This window comes from Sylvia atricapilla, chromosome 2, assembly GCF_009819655.1.
Source record: "Sylvia atricapilla isolate bSylAtr1 chromosome 2, bSylAtr1.pri, whole genome shotgun sequence".
NCBI classification, from domain to species: domain Eukaryota; kingdom Metazoa; phylum Chordata; class Aves; order Passeriformes; family Sylviidae; genus Sylvia; species Sylvia atricapilla.
In genome coordinates, this window is record NC_089141.1 from 29,717,068 (window position 1) to 29,736,934 (window position 19,867).

The 19,867-nt window shown below is 43.4% G+C and overlaps 1 protein-coding gene across 2 annotated transcripts in view; it reads right to left on the reverse strand.

The window, feature by feature from the left end:
* The window catches only part of TENM4 (teneurin transmembrane protein 4), a 338,879-nt gene that overhangs the window by 10,149 nt on the left and 308,863 nt on the right, over positions 1-19,867 (reverse strand). For both annotated transcript variants that reach the window (XM_066341254.1, XM_066341256.1), the window contains 4 exons: positions 18,010-18,182; positions 14,245-14,480; positions 7,575-7,871; positions 4,737-6,351 (listed from right to left, as the gene is read on the reverse strand). In XM_066341254.1, coding sequence (XP_066197351.1) covers positions 4,737-6,351; positions 7,575-7,871; positions 14,245-14,480; positions 18,010-18,182 — 2,321 coding nt within the window. The remainder of the gene's footprint in view (positions 1-4,736; positions 6,352-7,574; positions 7,872-14,244; positions 14,481-18,009; positions 18,183-19,867) is intronic.

Sequence of the window (19,867 nt, forward strand, 5' to 3'; positions counted from 1 at the left end):
AAGCATCATTTCCCCCCTTAACTTCAGAACTTTTGATGAGCACACCTTGTTTGCCTTCACTTTGCTCCAGAGGACACACCTGCTACAGTCCCTGAGCAATATGGTGTGCATTTGGTACACAATAGCAATTGCATGATAAAGAAAGTTATGAAGGTAAAGTTTAACTAATATTAGCTCCCAGGAGTCTTAAGTGTTTGGATGTATCTGGAATTCTGTTGGCGATTGCTCTGCTTCGAGCTGGAAGTGCAAAGGCTTGATTTTCTTTTTGCTATACTCAATAAGCGCTGTTGAAACAATCTGAAGACGGAAAAGCTTTAAATAATCAAATATGCATCTTTGAATTTTTTTTCTCTATTCCCATGAGCCTAAATTAATGTTTTGAAGAACTGGTTGGAAAAGAAATTATGGATGCAAGCGGCAAATAACGCCGTTCCAGATGACTGGAGAATAAGGAGCCAAACAAACACACTATCTGTTGCTTGTTTTCCTACAGGCCAAAATGTTGCGATTGGGCAGATGTCCAAAAAGCCCTTGCGACAATCCATGTGGAAGAGGGAGGATTTCTGTAATAAAAACACTTCTGTTCACTCAATGTACAGACTGTTTTTGGAGTGTCTTTGAAACAGAGAGGTTGGGGGGGTATCAAAGAAATGAAAAGACTCATTTGATTATTTTGTTGCCTAGTGCTAAGCCAGCCTGCTTCCAAATCCTTCTTATCTCAAATGAAGAACTTTGATGTACATATTGTGGACCAGGTGGTCAGGAGAATAAAGTAAAACAGTGAAGGTCAGAATAATTTCCCAAGGACTTCAAAAATGCTAAAAAAGGATACAGAGCATGGATACTGAACTGCCGAAAAATAAATAACATGTCCGGAAATATCCAATACAGAGGGGGTTTCTTATACTTCTCATAAAACTGACTTCCAAAACATTTGCAAACAGGAGTTTGTTCTTTTTGGGAAGAGGTGTTGGAATACCCAGAACAAAAAAACCCACCAAAACGAACAACCTGAAACCATGGGAGGAAGGTGTGGAGCTGAGAAAACAGAGGGGAAAATACTAATTTGCCAGGAGGCAGTGACAACTTTTTTGACAGAAAAGTACATTTCACATCACAGAGGTTTTTTTCAGCTACAGTAACCCTGCCAACACATTTCACAGTAAATTCATTTGAGGGCAAAGAAAAAGAGTGCTTAATGCAGACACATGTAATGGAAATGTCAGTTCAATCCATCAGGACTGCTGAAGCTGGCAGCAAAGCTCTGTGCCATGAAGTGTACAATCACTAAAATATTCATGTATAACAATGGGCCTCTCAAAACATAAATACTTGCTTCTCCTGCTCTCCCCTCCACACACCTTCAATCTCCATAATCTCAGAGACCTCATCATTGTGGACCACAGCACGTGTTGGCCACCTGTGTTCAGGGCACTGAGCTCCCCTAATGACAAGCAGGCCCCAGTGTGGGAATGGAGGGACAGAAAGCAGTTCCCTGTGTCCAGATCTGGGCAGATTTGGTTGTGATGATGACAAGGACAATCTTGTCATGCCCATGAGATGCCTGAAAGCCTGAGCAGAAAGAAGTGCTGGGACAGCAGCCTCGTGTCACAGCACTCATCCCATAGCATGGCCTGCTTCTTCCATGCACTGGGGAAGGAGAAACTTGAAACTTATTTGGGGTCTGTAATCTTGAAAAACTAAAAATAGAACTTACAAGACTATGGAAAAAAAAATTAGTTGGTGCATATAAAATATTAGTGTATCAGGTTTTGACATCTTGATTTTATTGTCAGAGCTGTGTGGGAAGCTGTGCACCTGTTCAAACACAGGGCTAGAAGAAATATTTTGCCCTGTCTTAATTTGAGCAGGAAAACAAGAATCTGCTAATATGTCACAAAGCAACAGTTCAAAAACTAGATCAGTTCAACCCAAAAATTTCCAATTAACTTCTGAATTAAACTCCATTTTGGTTTTGACTCCTGATTTTTCTTTTCCAGTTTTCAATCAATAGTTTAGACTTAACTTGAAAGGGTTGAAAATCCAAAATGGATTTTTCTTTAAGGACATTTTGGAATTTGCCATTTAGACAATTTTGAGAGCTGTTTATGTTTCTGCTGAGAAATCTCTCAAGCTCAACCCTCCCCCATAAACAAATTCAGTTTTGACAAATAAACGTTTTCTGATAGGAAAAGTTATCTTGAGGTATTTCCTCCCAGCTTTAATTACCAGAGTGAGAGCAACATACAGGATCTTAGTTTGCATCTTTTGACATATTTTACTTCCCTTGTAGCATCATCTTCTCAGCTCTGGAGAAAACAACTTTTTGTGAAAAATCCCCATGATCTAATCCTTTTGATTACTGCAGAAGAACCTGAAAGCACAAATCCTAATGGCTAGAAAAACAAGCAGGAGAGAAACCCCAAGATTTTTACTTTGTAGCTTTCATTTACTATTAAGCAAATCTCGGGACTCAGGGGAATGCAATTATTGTTGAATATGAGAGGTTGTGATAGATGCAGCAGGACCATTTAAAAACTAACTCAATTTCCTTAAGAAGTATGTACACTTGATGTGTGATTGTGGCACTTTGCTTTTTAATGTGAAGTATCTAGAAAATAGTCTCACCAAATGTCTTCTCAGACTTCTCAAACCCTTCTCCTTGCTACCATTGTTGCACACAGTATGAAATCAGGTTTGAAGGGAGAAAGGGATAAAACAAAGCTGGCTGGAGATAAACCTGGGGGCAGCACACCAGTGGTAGAGGAAGAGTTTGCTAGTGAGGTCCCTCACGCTGCTACCTCAGCACAGGCAGGGGATGGCACACATGCAAATATGATGAGATGGCCAAGAAGCCCAGTGCCATCCTGGCCTGTATCAGCAATAGTGTGGCCAGCAAGACCCAGGCAGTGAATGGCCCCCTGCACTCAGCAATGGTGAGGCCACACCTCAAATCCTGTTCAGTTTTGGGCTCCTCACTACAAGAAAGACACTGAGGTGCTGGTGCATGTCCAGAGAAGTGCAGTGGAGCTGGGGAAGGGCCTGGAGCACAAGTCTGATGAGGAGTGACTGGGGAAGCTGGGGGTGTTCAGCCTGGAGAAAAGGAGGCTCAGGGGGGACGTTATTGCTCTCTATAACTGCCTAAAGAAGATTGCAGTATGATGAGGGTTGGTTTCTTGTCCCAGATAACAACCAATAGGACAAGAGGAAACAACCTCAAGTTGCACCAGGGAGGGTTTAGATGGGATTTTAGGAAAAATTTCTTCACAAAATGGCTTGTCAAGCACTGGAAGAGGCTGCCCAGGGCAGTGGTGGAGACACTATCCCAGAAGGGACTTAAAAGCCGTGTAGTTGAGGCACTTAGGAGCATTGTTTAGTGGTGGATGTGGTAGTGCTGGCTTAATAGTTGGACTTTATCATCTTAAAGGTCTTTTCCAAACTAAATGATTCTATATTTCTATGAATATAGGAAGGACATTTAACATCAAAAGATTGTTCTGTAAAAACATCCCAGAGCTCATATTACAGTGATTTTAAAAAGTTTCAGGGGAAGTAGTTCAGAGATGGTGTCAAGCTTTGGGGTAGGTGTGCCCCATAATCTGTCCTTTATGTCTAATGCATTTTCTTTTCTTGACTTTTTGTAGACAGTTAATTCTGTGGGGCAGATTAACTTTGAACTACATAGCTAGTAGTGTAGTAGTCATGTAGATGCTCTGAATGCTCTGAAATGGCTGACTGTAATGAAAGGTTTAAACTGCTTTGTGATTCTGCTAAAACAAATCTGTATGCCATTTGTTTAGTTGCAAATAAATCTCTAGGCAAAACTGTGTAAACTGAGCTACCCCTCTAAAAGAGAATGGTTATCAGGACGTTAATTGGTAGCTAAACTTCATATATTTGATGGGACAAAAAACTGTAAGCAAAATAACAGGAACAAATGCCTATGAAGAGAAAAGGAAACAGATTTGGGGATTACAATCTCCACCTATGCTAATGAATTAAACATGTCCTGTACATGGGGGTCCAACTAGCAAACTAAAACTTATGTCCATTAATTGAAGAATGGAAAACCTCATGGTTATCAGGACACTGAGAGAGGAATTACCTATTGTACTGGTTTTGGTGAGGATAAATTAATTTACAGTAGGTGGTACAGGGCTGTGGGTTGGATTTGTTCTGGAAACTGCTGGTAACAGATGGTAAACAGGGATGGTTTTGCTACTGCTGAGCAGTGCTCACACAGAGCCAAAGTCTTTTCTGCTTCTCACCCCATACCACCAGCAAGGGGGCTGGGAGTGCACACGGAGTTGGGAAGGGACACAGGTAGACAGCTGCTCCTGACTGACACGAAGGATATCCCAGACCATAGGGTGTCATGTAAAGCTGGGGAGGAAGAAGGAAGGAGAAGATGTTTGGAGTGATGGTGTTTGTCTTCCCAAGCTACTGTTTTGTGGGATGGAGCCCTGCTGTCCTGGGGATGGATGCCTGCTGATGGGAATTAGAGAATGAATTTCTGGGTTTGTTTTTCTTACACAAGTAGCTTTTGCTTTTCCTATTAAACGGCCTTTATCTCAATCTCTGTCTGTGGGTTTTCTCACCTTTTCAGCTTCCCATCCCACCTGGGAGGAGTGATTGAGCAGCTGTGGTGTGGGGCTTAGTTCCACCTGGCATTAGACCATGACACCTATTTGCTGATGGTAAGCTTGTGAAAATGTTTAGTAATTTAAATGTCTTACCTGTCATGTAACATTTGATATCCTGAGAATTGCTAATGGGGTTGTTGTTTTTGAACATATACAGGTTGAAAGGCATTATGTTATTGCTACTCAGATGCTTCCACATATCATGGTCTGGACTTGTCCAGCGACCCGCTAGCACATCGTAGTCTCTCCGCCCCATGTGGATAAGCTTCGTGAGGGGGTCGTACAGTCCTCCATGATAGCCAATGATGATCTGGAAGTTGGGATTAGTGTCCATATAGATCTCCCCATATGCTGTGTACAGTATCTGCTTGATCATTAAGCCAGTCCCACTGAAGACAGCTAAAGGAGTGCCAATGTTATCGCATGCTATGTAGAATTCATCGCCGCTGCTGAGCTCCATCGCAAAAAGGTGGCCTTGGAGGTCATAGTACAGCGAGGTGATCTCAGAGCTTGAGTGGTTGTACAAATGGGTAACCTTGGTTGGGTTGGTCAGATCTGCGTAGAAGAACTGCAAGTGATGGCCATGGCTGGTTTTGCTGGAGACTCTCCTTCCTAGGCCATCATAGCGGTACTTCACACTCCATCCACTTGCTTTATTGTAGGCTTTGATGAGCAGGCCAGCCGAATTGTACTCAAAAATATCATTGCCCCTTTGCTTCAGGAAGCCATCTTCATCCATTTTGTACTGCACATCCCCCAGTCTAGTAATCCTGTCCCTGAGGTCATACCTGAGTGGTGTAAGGCGGGCACTATTCCCTGGACTCAAGAGATGGAGGTTTCCATTTAGATCATAGCTGTAACGCCAGAGAGGTTTGTCATTGATAGACACAGTCTGCAACTGGCCATCAGCATCATATTCATATGAGTAACGAGTTGTGTTTGCGTAAGGGCCAACCTTCAGCTCTTTCTTAACCACTCTCCCCATGTTGTCGTACTGCACAGTCATCCAGTACATGAGAGACCGGAATATCTCATACTGGACCTCCTTCATCCTGCCATAGGCATCAAAATGTTTAGTGTGGGTCATGACAGCAGTGGTGATAATCTGGTTGATATCGTAGTAAATAACCCCAAATTTACCAAATTGCTCAGTTTTGCCTGACACATCATCGTACCTATAGAGATCAATAGGCAAAGGCGTCTCGTTGATGACCGCTTGCATGCTGGTCACCCGGAAGCTGTTGTCATAGTTATAGTCAAAGCGTGCATTCACCATGCCCTCCTCAGTGAAGCGGAAAATCTGTCGGTCAATGAGGGGTCCTATCTGTCTGTACCTGATTGTGCAGGTGAACCCTTCATTCTGCAAATTTATGGTCTTCAGCATGCCTGCAGTTTCGTCGTATGTGAAACTGATCTTTGTGGTATCGTAGAGCATCTCGGCTAACTTGGACAGCTTCCCATACTTGTAGATGACACGTCTCCCTGTGCCCAAGTACAAAGTGTGGAGGAGCTGCTCATCCTCTGTGAAGTCCTGAATTACGGAGGCATTGCCTTCTGGAGGTCGGTAGATGTTCCTGTAGTAACCAATGGAACGGATGGTTTCCAAAGTCTGACGGGCAACGTTGGGCATGGTCACTGAGGACAACCGGTCATTCTTGTCAAACTCAAAGATGTACTGTCTCTGGCTATGAAGGAGCAGCACCATGGACTGGATGGGAAGAAGAAAAGTATAGATTATATCCCTGTTTTTTGAGAAAAATTATACCCTCACAAAACAGGTAAGACTCCTCAGTCCAAAGAGCAGGGCAAGTAGGACAAATCTCTACACCCACAGAATTCAACAGCGAGAGGTAAGGAGCTGCACATGGCACATCAAGTATCCACAAATAGGAGTGGGTCAGTGGAAGAAGCAGTTAATGCAGTGAGGAAGGTCCAAGTTCAGAATGCTCAGTTTTTCAAATCACTACTCTATAGCTGTCTTTCCAAATTCCTTGTGCCAATAGCCTTTGAAAACTAACTAAATAAAATTGGTAGAGCTACTTAAAGAATGCTTGAAAAAGTGTCTCCCAACACCTTGCAGTGCTGACTTAATTGATTCTGTCAACCCATCTTCTATTATCCTCTTCCTCCAAACTTCTGCGTGCATGCTTATTTGTTCTGGGATTTAGTTGTTTTTTTTTTTGGTTTTTTTTTTTTTTTGCATATAACGAACAATCCACATAGATTGTACAATACAAGGAGTAAGTCAATACTTCTTCCTTTTAAAAAGATATGGCACAACTATAGTTTCCTTAAACTGTTTTAGAGATAGGCGTTATTCAAAAACCAGGAATAAAAATTTCCAGTCCCAGGTATATCGTTTATGGATCTGTGGGTCACTGGGCAGTGTAATGGTGAAGGGTAATACTGAGAAAATATAAGTTCTATGCTAACCTATGGAGTGCAGGCCCCAGGAAACATTGCAAAGTGTGCTACAACAGTGGCTGAATTAATGCCTCACTTATTAATTACATGTATTTTTGTAAGTCGAAACACTCCACTTGAAGAAGGTAGGATATCAGACTGTATAAGTCATTTTCACTAAAAAAAATCCTACTGGAAAACCCTACTGTTCACTCTGCTGACTTTATCTGAGCATATTTTATATTGCAGTCGACTCAATAAAGCAAGATTGTGCTTAAAAATCACATGCCAAAGCTTCACAGTTCACATGATCTCAGCATGACTGGGAAAAAGTCATCTCAGACAACTTTCAACTGCTCTGTGGTGGTCTGGCACCAAAGCACTATGACCTTAGTGGGCCAGAAGAGGAGGACTGGACCATAAGGACAAGCAATTACCTGAGGTGAAGGTGTGCAGCTGTACTGATCTCAAAAAGCAAAGCCCATGTGCCTCAAATGCACCATCTCTGAGCAGTAAGAGCATTCTCACCTTCTCCAAGTAGGTGTAGCTCCATGATTTACCATCAGCAAAGATTCTGGATGTAATTCTGCCAGACTGATCGTACTCCATCCTTTGTGACATTGTGCCCCTCTGAATCCCTGCGATGTGTCCTCCTGGGGAGTAGGTGACATTGACCCCATTCAGTCTGCTGCTGGGTGACCAGAGACTGGGCCTCCCTGCCTGGTCGTAGAGGATGCGGAGTGTGAACTTGCGGTGGTCATCATAGATTTTCTCAGTCCTTGTCACACGATCAAAGTCAAGGGACAGCAGGTTCCTGTTGTGAACCTACAGGAAAAAGAGGGAGAATTAGGAAGTTGGAAACAGTTTAAGTTAGAAAGACTAGCCTTGTTTCACCAAATATCTCTTTACACCACACTGCAGAGTATCCAGCTGCTGGACATGACACAATTTTTAAAGCAAAGAGTTGTCTTAACACTGCTTTTACTGACTTCAGTGAGGACAGAGGCAAAAGTATGGTACTTTTGAAACATGACAGTGAAGGAATATTGCTCATATCCCAAATCTAGGTTTAGGACTGCTACAGCAGATGTAACCTACAGAACAGAGAATGACAATTTGTTGCAAGGAATATTTCCAAGATATTCTACTTAGCAAACCTAGAATATTGAGTCTTTTGTTCTAATGCATATCAAAAAACACTTGTAGGAAAGAGATGGATGCTGTGCCAACATAGCAGAAATCAGTACTTTTCTCTGACTTTACTGAATATAATGCAGGCATTGGAGGTTGAGCATTTCCCTGAGATGAAATACGGAGGCTTTAACCACTGTAGATGCTACACAGAGTAGGAACTTTCCTGTAAGATCTGGTGCTTTAACTTCATTGTCCTGGGGTTATTCAGAGTGGCATAATTATACTCTGATCGTCAGAAATGCAGAGGCACTGAAGGTAAGCAAAGGTATTTACTTCAAAGGCAAGAGCAGGAATACATTTCAAATCAGGGATTGCAGTGCACAGCAATACAAAAACGAGCTGATAATACAACTCATGTTTAGCCACGTGTGCGAGGAGACTTACAAAGCCATATCACCACAGCAGCAAAGTACTGGTTTGAAAGCAAGAAGGAAACCCAGTATCCTCATATGAGCTTGCCAGTAAAGATAGCTCTTTCTCCATCCCACTACTTCCAAATCTCTTTCAGCTAGTGAACATCTTTCATCTGGAAGGGTGTAGATTCTCCTTGGATGAATCTCAAACTCCGAAGAGCTGACTTGGTTTTCTGTTCCCTTTTGCAGCCCTTCAGCTACAGTCGGTAAACCAGAGTTTGCTGCTTGCTATGAAGTTTTTAGAGCAATTTAAAAACACTGCCCTATCCTGCACTGGGTAACACTGACACTCCCAAACACTGACTAGAAGTGTTCAAACACATGCAGATATGGCACTTAAGGACATGGTTTAGTGGTGAATATGGTGATGGTCTTTATTTTTGTTTGACTTGTACAGCTTTGCACGGACTTGATGATCTTAGAGGTCTTTTTAAACTTGAACAACATCTGATTCTATAATTCTGTGACCTGAGCACTGTTCTCTGCTCCTTCCAGCTTTGAGCTTGGCCACTGCGCAGTGGCCAAGGATATATGATTGAATTCCTGCTGTATTTTTAGGGATGTGGGAGTATCTGAGCACTAAACAGCAAGAGAAAGGATGGGGTTGAATCAACAGTGGAGAGGTTCCTCAGATCTGGAAGAACATGAGAAGGAAAGGCTGAATCACTGCAGTGCCTTTGTCTTGCATGGGCTGACATCTATGCTGAAGCTTAGAGAATGAGGACACCAGAGAGCCAGAATTCAAAAGAAGGTATCCCAGGATGTGGGGAGAGAAGGAATTGTTGCCATGATATAAGTTTGAGGATGAGGTAAGAGAAGAGGCAAGTGCAACAACAATTTTCAATTTATGAGTAACAAGGGTAAAAGGTGGGTATAACTTGAGGGAAGAAACTTAGTAGAAAGGTAGACAATGCTCTAATTAAATATGTGTGAAATAGAGTGTAAGTGTGCAATGAGAGAGAAGAAATCAGCCATTGTAACAGGGAAGCTGGAAAATAATTTAAAAGGTATCAAAACTCTTTAAGTACAGACGCACATGTGTAACTAAGAGGAATTTGGTATCTCCTAGGTGCTTGCTGCTATAGAGATAGAAACATGAGTGAAAATTCCTTGCAAAAAAAAGAAAGCAAAGCAGGAAGTAAAAGCATCTCTGCCTCCCATATATTCACAGAGCAGCTCCATCCTGGAGCTGCAGCTTCCCCTGTTCCAGGTCTTTGCCAAGAAAGCTGGAAAGAGCTCTTCTAGGGCTGGAACAGTAATCCAGGCTGAATGAGGTCTTCCTGAGAAGTATGTTAGCAACAGTGCCATTCACTGGGCTGGAAGGACCAAACAGCAGGTCCCTGGATAGCTCTTTAAGCTCAGTCCAAATGTCTGTATCCTCTGACTGGTGCCATAAATTGTTTTACCCTCCCTATGCTCTGGCAAGCAATGTCTGCACAAGTAGCTGGAACCAATCTCTCTTTTCCTGTATTTTATTTTTTAATGATTTGTTTTCTTCTGCTCTCTTGGTGTACTGTCTCTTTTATCTGAGAAGTGCTGCAGTGCTAACAGTAACCTCTCAAGGTGATAGCAAAGTGAACTCTACCCTGCCAGTAGCCTCTGAAGAAGGTCTAAATCTTTTTCATACTTGTTCAAGGGCATGCCTTGTACTGAAGTGAATTTTCTGCAGAAGAACTGACAGGGCTGCAGGCTGCAGTCCAATAACTGTGTTTTATGGTGAGCAGCTAAATAAAGTGCCATCCTCCATCCCAGACTCTACCCTGGAATGAAGTCTGAAAACCTCCTGCAAAAAGACTTTGCCCCTCAGAGTGTTTGACAAGGCTTGTGATCAGCACAGGATCAAGACAGGGTAAATTTAAATCCACAGTTCACAGTGGATTTGGCATCCCTTTTAAATTGTGTGAGAGACTAAATTTAACTCCAAACTCACGTTTCACAGTACTTTATTCAATCTCTTAGCTTCCTCTGGAGAAAAAAACAAAACAAAACAAAACAAAAAAAAAAACCAAAAAAACCAAAAAGAGCATAAGCACACCACCATCTCTGATTTCTCCAAAGCTTCCTTTGGCAGTCCTTTAGCTTAAATGATGACTAAACAACATACATTGATCTCCCTGGGAACACAAGAGCACAAAAAGGGAGAGGAATCTCCTGAAAACAGCCCAGCAACCTTTAGCAGAGGAGGGCAAAAAATACTCCTGCAATGAGAACTCCAGGAGCCAACAACATCCATGTGATGAACGGCTGCCTACAAAGGAACTTCCCCAACAAACTGCTGAAACTGGCCATTGCCAGACCTCAATGTCTTGCAGAAATTATGGAGATGATCCTGGACCATCTTTATTAGTCAGCACACCAGGAATGGCTAGCACCATATTCCTCTCTGGTCATGATGGCTCTGGGAATTTCTGGGATATTAGGTCTTGATGCCACCATTAACCTGCTGCCAAGGTCTTGGGGAAAAAAAGTGACTTATGACAGGAATTACCATGGTTAAATAAACAGAAGGACTGAGCCCGCAGCTCTGTCTCTTTTTGCTGTCCTGTTTGCTCTACTGTCAGAGATTATTTTACATCATTCTTTATTGAAAAACTCAAGTTTGTTTAATAAATAAAAAGGGAGGGAGGAGTCCTGCTCCTTGAAGCAGCATTTACCTAATGCTCTCTCTGCAAATGGAGTCTGTTGCTGCTGATGGCCAGGGATGGGTGGAATTCATATGCAGCCAATCAGCAAAGATACCTCACTGCCAGGTGGGCAGATAAAGCATCACAACTTTTCATGGGGTGTGTGGGACAGCAAAAGTGAAAGGGGCTGCTTTAACACATTTGTGCTGCTTTACAGCTGCCTGGTCAAGTACAGAGCCAGGTCAGCACTTGTGGAACAGGAAAAAAGTATCAGGGCTGTCCTCTTTCTCCTCATGCGGGCAGAAGTCCCTGCTGTGTGCCTTATCCATGCAATAAGGAACTCTGTATTGTATTATTTTCTAGAGAGGGTCAGGGAGGCAGCTGTGAAAGTGGCCCCATCATGCTGGGAGCTCATCGAGGTCATGGCAACAGGTTGCCAGTCCCCAAGCACACCGTGGGAGGAAGAGGCACAACTCATAAAAAGTGGATCCTTGTGTCCAGATCGTGTTGTCCTCACTTCAAAGGCTTCACGGAATGATGCTGGAGCCTCTGTGGGATGTTCCTTCCCCATCGAGCACCATGTCTTTGCTGCTGCCTAACGTGAGCAGTGGGGTGAGGGGAGAGGGAAAGTAGCAACTTAGTCAAATACAGCAGAAAATGGTAATGTTTCCCAAAATGAACCAAACCATATTGAATTTAACTTTCTTAAGTTTCCTAAGTTTCTCTCCTGCCAGGGAAAGCAGCAATTATTGGTGTGAGGGAAGAGGGGAACATCACACAGAGAGTATGTTAAATGTTGTGCAATCCCCAGGGAGGCAATTAGCACCTTGCAGGTTTTTGTAAAAGGGGTGCAGATGCTGCCATGCACACACAGGCACACCGTTTAAAACATCTCGCACACCCTCAACTGCTTTGAACATCTGAACACAGCCCTATCTGAATCCTTCGACCATGTAAGATGCACTTCTGTTTCACTAGAAGGGCCCTGATAGGCTCAGAATGTGAATAAATGCTGTCAGATTTATAGGGATACCAGCAACTAGCCTGGAAATTTATTTTGCCAGTGTTTTTCCAACTGTAGTACAATATAAAACACAGACACATTCTGTGTTTGAATCTACTACAAAAATATTGGGAGATAAAACTGATACAGGCAACTGAGCTGTGGCTAAAAGAGTGGAAACTATTTTGAACACCAAATAGCTTGACCCAACTGCAAATTTCAGAACACCCTCTCTTTTCAGAAAAAAGACCTTTCTGCAAATTTCATCAGTTATTAAAATAAAATGAAATGAAATAAGATAAAATAAAAGAAGCCCCCCAAGACAAACCCAACAAAAAAGTGTGATGACAGCTGATCTGCAGATACACAGCAGTTCACACTGAAAGAGCAGCTTCAGCTTTCATTACTGTTTGCATTTTTTTCTCCTGGTAACAAAATATGAGGCTATCGACCCATGGGGAAAAGAACAGAGGCTGGGGTGGAGAGATTGAAGAGAAATACTTGACAAGTGTGAGCGAGGAGAGATGGGAGAAATCACACCAAAGTGGCAGGGGTCATGCAGCAGGGAATAGGGAGAGGTGAAGAGCAAGGACTGGGAAACACATATCCTGAAACCAGAGCATTGATATTTACTGCCAAGCTTAAGTGTGAATAAATAGCTGCAATCCTTTTGCTGTGGTGGCATTACACAGCACTAAGCATTTTTCTCAGAGGGTCTGAATTTGCCAGGTGCTGAGCAGCTTCCCAGGAACCGTTCATCAGCCTGTGACTCTGAGACTAGCAAGGTACAGGGTGAGTGCACAGGAATTGCTATTACAAGTTCCCAGCTTTGCCAGCAGTTAGCAGATGAATTACAGCTTATTGGGCAAGATCTTTAAACAGCCCTGACAAGTATGAGGTGCATTGTGCGGAACAATGTTTTCAAAACACATCAGTCTCAAGCACAGAAAGGTCTGGGCCCTCCTGGAGGAAGAGTACTGTCAGGCTGGAGCTGCCTGTAACACTTCAGGGAACAACAGCAATTATGGTGCAATGCTTTGCAAGCCCAGTTCTTCAACAGGTTCAACAGACTAGCAATTTCAGGAATCTAGAGTTTTTTCTGAGGTTTCCCAATGAACAGTATTCATAGAATCAATGAATAGTTTGGGTAGGAGGGAGGCCTTAAAGATCTTGTAGTTCCAATCCCCCATGGGCAGGGACACCTTCCACTAGACCAGGTTGCTCAGAGCCCCATCCAAGCTGACCTTGAACACTTCGAGGGATGGGGCAGCCACAGCTTCTCTGGGAAGCCCGTGCCAGTGTCTCACAATTCTCACAGTAAAGAATTTCTTCCTAATATTTAATCCAAACTCTCTCTTTTTTAGTTTGAATTCATTCCCCCTTGCCCTGTAACTCTATACCCTTGTCCTAAGTCTCTCTCCAGCTCTTTAGCTCCTCTTGGAGCTGCTTTAGGTAATGGAAGGTGCTTTAAGATCTCCCTGGAGCCTTTTTTTCTTCAGGCTAAACTACCCCAGCTCTCTCAGCCTGTCCTGATACGCACAGAAGGCTTTCAGTGCTCTGCTCTAGCACTTCTAGCAGCACAGGTGGAAAACACCTGCACTAACACACTAACTGGTGTAGTATTTTATAGTTATGACTGTCCCCGGCTTTCTTAAACAGCCTGAGATGATGGCTAAACCTGTGGCATCTGATGGGAGGTCACACATTCCCAGTGATGCAGAGGACTGGTAGGGAGATCAGCAGTACCATCTTTGATGGCTAAGGGAACATCAGCACATAAGGAGACATAATGATACACTCCAGTCATAAAGGTTATGTCACTGAGGGTGAACAGCCAGTTCTCTGTCCTGCAGCTCCATCCTTATTGCAGACAATACAAATTGTACCCATCCCTTTCTGCCATGAGACTGGGGACTTGATGAGATGGGAAGTGGAGGCCAAAAGTGCTCGTGGTTCTCACTTACCCTCAGCCGACGTCCAAAGACAGTGACCTGCCCTCTCGCTTGCTCCTTCCTCTGCCTCCACTCCACGAGGTTGAGGCCATTGTCGATGGGCAGGGTGACATTCCTCTTCCCCACCGTGGGGTTGACAGTGCCAGCCAGCAGATGTGGCTCCGTCTGCAGGGCCACCTCCATGCCATTGGCGAGCATCAGTCTGAGGGAGCCATCAGCACCAATGTAGTAGCTGTTTCGGACTTGGTCTGAAGACAGAAAAGAGTTCTTTGCTCATCTTTGACGATACAGCTCCAGCTCTTCATTTGCTCCCTCACCTATGCTGCATCAGCATTTTAGATGGTTGTAACCAAATGCACTCTGTCACTCACCTGTCCCACTCAACAGGAGCAAAACATTGGTTTCATCAGGGACAGTAAACATGGACAATTGCTTTTTCATTTTGATGAGGTTCAGCACCTCATATTCTTGCAGAAAATCTTGCACAGGTTAAAAAAGTGAAAAAACCTGTGTAATACCTTACCAAAGGATGCAGGTTCAAACCTCTTCCTCTAGGCTAAAACACTGTGTGGTGAGATATTTGTTTTAAATCAGTCTGACTGAAAACTTTCCATGCTTTTATATCCTAAAGATCCTAATTTCACAACAGTATATGAGAAAGTGGGGCCACCTACTTTCCTCAGCTCATTCACTGTCTCACAAGTGACAGGAAATTGCACAGCAAGTTAATGCTAACCAGTTCCCCAAACAACAGCCAAATCCTTTCCCTTGAGAAAGCTTTCAGGAGGCAACTGAAGTTCTTATGTTTGGAGAGAAAGCAGAGGCATTAAGCTCCCACATGTCTCTATGCATCTGGCCTCCACTAGCTCTTGAAAGATCAGATTTTGAGGCCAGTATTTGGGAATTCAGGAGGAGTTGAACAGAAGAGAAATCTCTCCTCTGCTTCCCTCAGGAATCAGGCAGGCTGAAAGCCCATCCTTTGAATCTCCAGCTGGCATTTATCTCCACAGAGAGTAGCTCAAGAAGGGTAAGAAAGCATGAGACTTATTCAGTGCAGAATGGCTTTAAAAACATATTATATAAACATTGCCTTATCTGAAGCTCCTCAAAACTGGAAAATATTACCATTTCTGTCTCCCAGCCTGCCATAAACTCTTGATGGTGAATAAAAACACCCATTGAAAATTGCCATTAATTGTCTTTCCTTTTTGAGGCAAGCTGGGTTTTGTTCACTAGCTGCTCCGGTATAGCTCAGCAGGAAACAAGATCACAGTGAAATTACCATTTCTTGTCCTCAAGAAATAGACCAGCAAAGAGCACAGCTTGGTGTAGTTAGGGAAGGAAATGTGACACCAGCTGGTCCTTTTTTATGTGGGTCTCATCCTGCTCCTGTGGTAGCCAGCTGTAGTTCTGCCACAGACACCTCAGCAGAATCACCTCTCAACTTTACACGGCAGTGACAGCGAAACTGCTGGGGCACAGGATTTTGCCAGAAACATACAGCAGTGATCCACAATGCAGATCCAAGTCTTTTAGCTCTACCACTGAGTACTGTAGGTTGATGGTGTTTGACACAGACTCCAGCCAGATCCAGCCCCCTCTACGCTTGAGTCTGCAAATTGAGAGAAAGGCCAGCCCGTTGGCTGCCACACCTTTCGTAGATGCTTAGTTTAGTGCTAAAGTATTAGGAGATGTGCTTTAAATCAAATCAGTGAAATATCCCTGAATAGTGAATATATTTCTCCTTTTTTTTTTTCCTTCACCAGGAAACAGAGGAAGGCTTGAAGGTTTACATTAAATTAATCAGACACATGATGTTCCCTTCGTGTTACATAAGCTCCACAGAAGTGTTATGGTCACCAGTGCTATGGTACAGTGTGGAGAATGTAAATCTTCTATTTTCAACATTTTCCCAAGAGAAGACTCTTCCCTGCCTCTGGAAGGCATTTCTCAAGGGCTATATGAAATCCATGGGCTGTTGGATGCTGTATTTTAGGCTGCTTTGGCTCTAGGGTACTTCTGCCCTACTTTGGCATTGAACATACGCTCACTTTGTCACTAGTCCAGAAGACAAAATCCCACTGGAGTGTTGATGTGCCTGTTGTAGAAGCTCCTAAATCCATCCAACAGGAATTTGCAATCTTCTGAAAAAGCCTTCTCAGATCTCACCTGTTCACAGTGTGATCCAGGTTTCCTGAAGGGCTCACCAGGAATTTGGTTCACCAAGCCACCTCTTCTGCAACATTATCCAGATCTTTGTTTTAAGTAAGTTTTTTCAGATGCAAACAGTTTCATAATTTTATACTTCTGAGGATAGTTAAGCTGTTTGTAATTCTGCATATTCTAATGGCCAGAATGTCCCTGTGCCAGAGGGCAGGACACTGACAGAATTGGCTGTGGTACCATTATGTAACTGCTTTCAGCACTGAGTATATAAAACACACCACAGTCAATTTTGTCACTAAAGGGCCCCCTAACAGTGGGCTCTGTTGCTGAATTAGGCTCTTGAGGTGAAGCCAACCTCATGTCTGTACAGTTGCCACACATCTTAATGTGAGTGAGTGAGTGAGTGAGTGAGTGAGTGAGTGAGTGAGTGAGTGAGATGGGCTGGTGTAGATTCCATCTGTCTTACAGGCTCAAGTAAAGAATAGGAAAGTGTTTCCCTACAGGAATATGGGGACACCTTGAACCCTCTCAGCTGCCCTCATCAAAAGGGCAAAAGCAGTGTTTCAGGCATAGCAGGCATTTTCTTTTAGGAAAGGTTGATCTTGTTACAGGGAAGTAGAAGGAAATTGTATCCCGGAGATGTGGGAATAAATGGCACTCTGGAACACGCTTGCCCCACTTGGAGCAATTTGTTCCTCACAAGGAGAAAAGATGTTTCACACCCCATTGTAATCAGTCACAGACAGAGTGAATGAGAACTGGGGAGTAAAGAAAGCAGAGTCTGAGAGTTCCTTCCCTTTCCCCAAGCCCCAGGGAACAGATGTGATAGCTCATCCTGATCCTAAGGAGGCTTCAGCTTTCAGAATCCAGAGATCCAGGCTGGCACTGTCTGTACAGTACAGGTTGTGCCACTTACCAGCATGTCAGCACAGTGCTCCCCTGCTATTTATTCCTCTTTAATCTCCCACTTCATTTCCTTTTTCCCCCACCTAATCAGTCCTCTGCTTCCTACATTCCTATCACAGGCACAACTGTGCTCATTTCCCACAGCTAGAAACTGGTCCTGCCAGTCCTACCCCACCTGTCCACTTCTCCTTTGTGCCTTTCCACACTACCTCATAACTCAAACACAGACCTTTTGGGGATGGTCAGTTTTCTAGATGCTTCCTTGTGAGTATTTGAAATACTACTGAACAAAGAATCAGATCTCCAGCAACCAGCTGGAAGGCTGCTCCAGTAGGAGAGCAACTGTTAAGTCAGAAGCCATCAAGAGACTGAAGCAAAGGGGTTGGCTGGAAGTGCAGCATGATTTATGCAACCCTTTTAGTTACAACAATAATGGAAACGATGATGAAGGATTGTACTGCACAAGTCTGCACGGCAAGGCGACTGGCTGGGAATGGAACAGAAAAACAGCTGCAGAGCATCCACTGTGCTAGGGAATGAGGTTAAGTAGGTGTGAGTGTGTGTCTGTACCAGCATGTGGGGAGCCCTGGGGCACTAAGAATGCAGGTGATTTTTGGTGCTGGGATTATCAAGACAATGCCTGTTTCCTGATGGATAATCCATTGTGTGCAACTTGGTTAGGAGAGGGATGGTGGCCCAACTCACCTTGGAGCAGGGTGTAGAAGGCTCCTGATGCTGACAAATTGGTTGTTATTGTAACATCATCCTTGCTGGAGGTTTCCACCTGGACATGCACGGAGCTGTCCGTATCGCTGCGGAAGCTGCTCACTTGGCCAGTAGGGAAGGTCACGTTGGTCAGGCGGCCAAAGCTGTCGTATCTGAAAGAGAAAATGTAATGAAGTCAACAGCATCAACAGAGGACAGATCATCCTATAAAGCAGAGACCAATTCTTCAAGTCATCATCCAGATTTTTCACAGAGAAAAATGCGCTATCACTCTTTCAGACAGTCTTGACTTTTTGGGTCTCATGAGAAGAAAATCACAGCTTTTAGCTGGAGAAAATGAAGCAAAGAATAGAAAATTAGCTTGTACTTTAACAATATTTTTCCAACACTCCTCACCTGCACTATGTTTCTTGTCTACAAGAGTAACTTTATTTCCCATCTACTATGCTGTGCCTTACAGAAAAGCACTGGCTTGGGCTTCCTGTCTAGAAGAGCTAGGAATTTCTGAAGGCCATCAACTGATTTGTCTGGTTGTGTCCTGAGCTCAGCAATTTAAATTTTTTCCCTATCTAATTTTAAAGAGCTAGATATTAAGGTAGCAGCAAGGACCAGATTGGCCACATCAGGTAGAGAACTGTTCTTTGTGAACATGGTGTAGAGTCCTGAGCACAGCTGAACCCCTGTGTCTACCTTTTACTGTTCCTAGGACCGTATGGAAGGATTGATTTAAAAGTGTAAAAAAGCAGAACAGTTTTCACCCCTACTGTGTCCTTGGCTTTTCCAATGAGGAATCAACATAAGCACCATCTGGGAAGGTTTCTGTGATGTGGACACTTACGTACCAGGGACCAGGTAAAATAAGCTTCATACACACAGGCCCCACAGCAGTTAACAAGCTGGGGGAGTTGTTTTTTGATAAAAAGAGAAACAGACACTTGTGCCTAGAGCCCTCCTGAGTTAAAAGAGCAAGAACACCATTATACCTCCCATCTGTGGCATTACAAAAAGGTTCATAGACCCAGAAGGCTGGCAAGGGACCTTTGCAGAGAGGTTATTGTAGTTGAAATGGAGAGCAATAGGGTGCTCTGCTGGCTAATCTCTGGAGACCTGATGGACCTTCTGATGAGATGGACCTTCAGGGAAGGGGTATTTAAATAGTTAGGGAGAAACAGAAAAATGCCAGAAAATCAGTCAGGGATAAATGCTTGACTTTTTTCAAGTCTTGCCCACAACTATTTTAAGGATGATTTATATGAAACTAAGTGGATTGTATTATGAAAATGTATCACTTGGGGATGCAAAGTATATGGTGGGTGAGCAGAGAGGTCTTGTTCTCTTGTGCTACCCAGTGGCTAGCCTTTGAAGGAATGCAGTGTCCAGTGAAGAGCATCATCCCTCAGAATGACAAAGTAATGTAAATGATACATTAAGGATAACAAGCTTAGAAAACCTGATGTAAGAGGCAAAGCCAAAATAAAAGAGTTCATTCAGAAAAGAGAAAACAAGGAAGTGAGATGTCACCCCAACAACAGGTGTTCTGAAGAGGGTTATAATAAATTGCTTATCATGTCTACTGAGGATGTGACAGAAAGTAAATGGAAACAATTAAATTTCAGATTAGAAGCTACAGAACACTTTCAAGGCCTATGGTTGCTCCAAGCAGAGGAACAGATGGAACACTAGAAACCCCACTGCCCAACTCTTTTAAGAATAAGTTAGAGAAATGTCTTAGAGAGGATCTGGATAGAGATGATCAGACCTTGGAGAAAGTAAACGGTTGAGGAGCTCTTGATGCTTTTCTTTGGGACTACTCTGAGCTGGCGAATAAGAAAATACA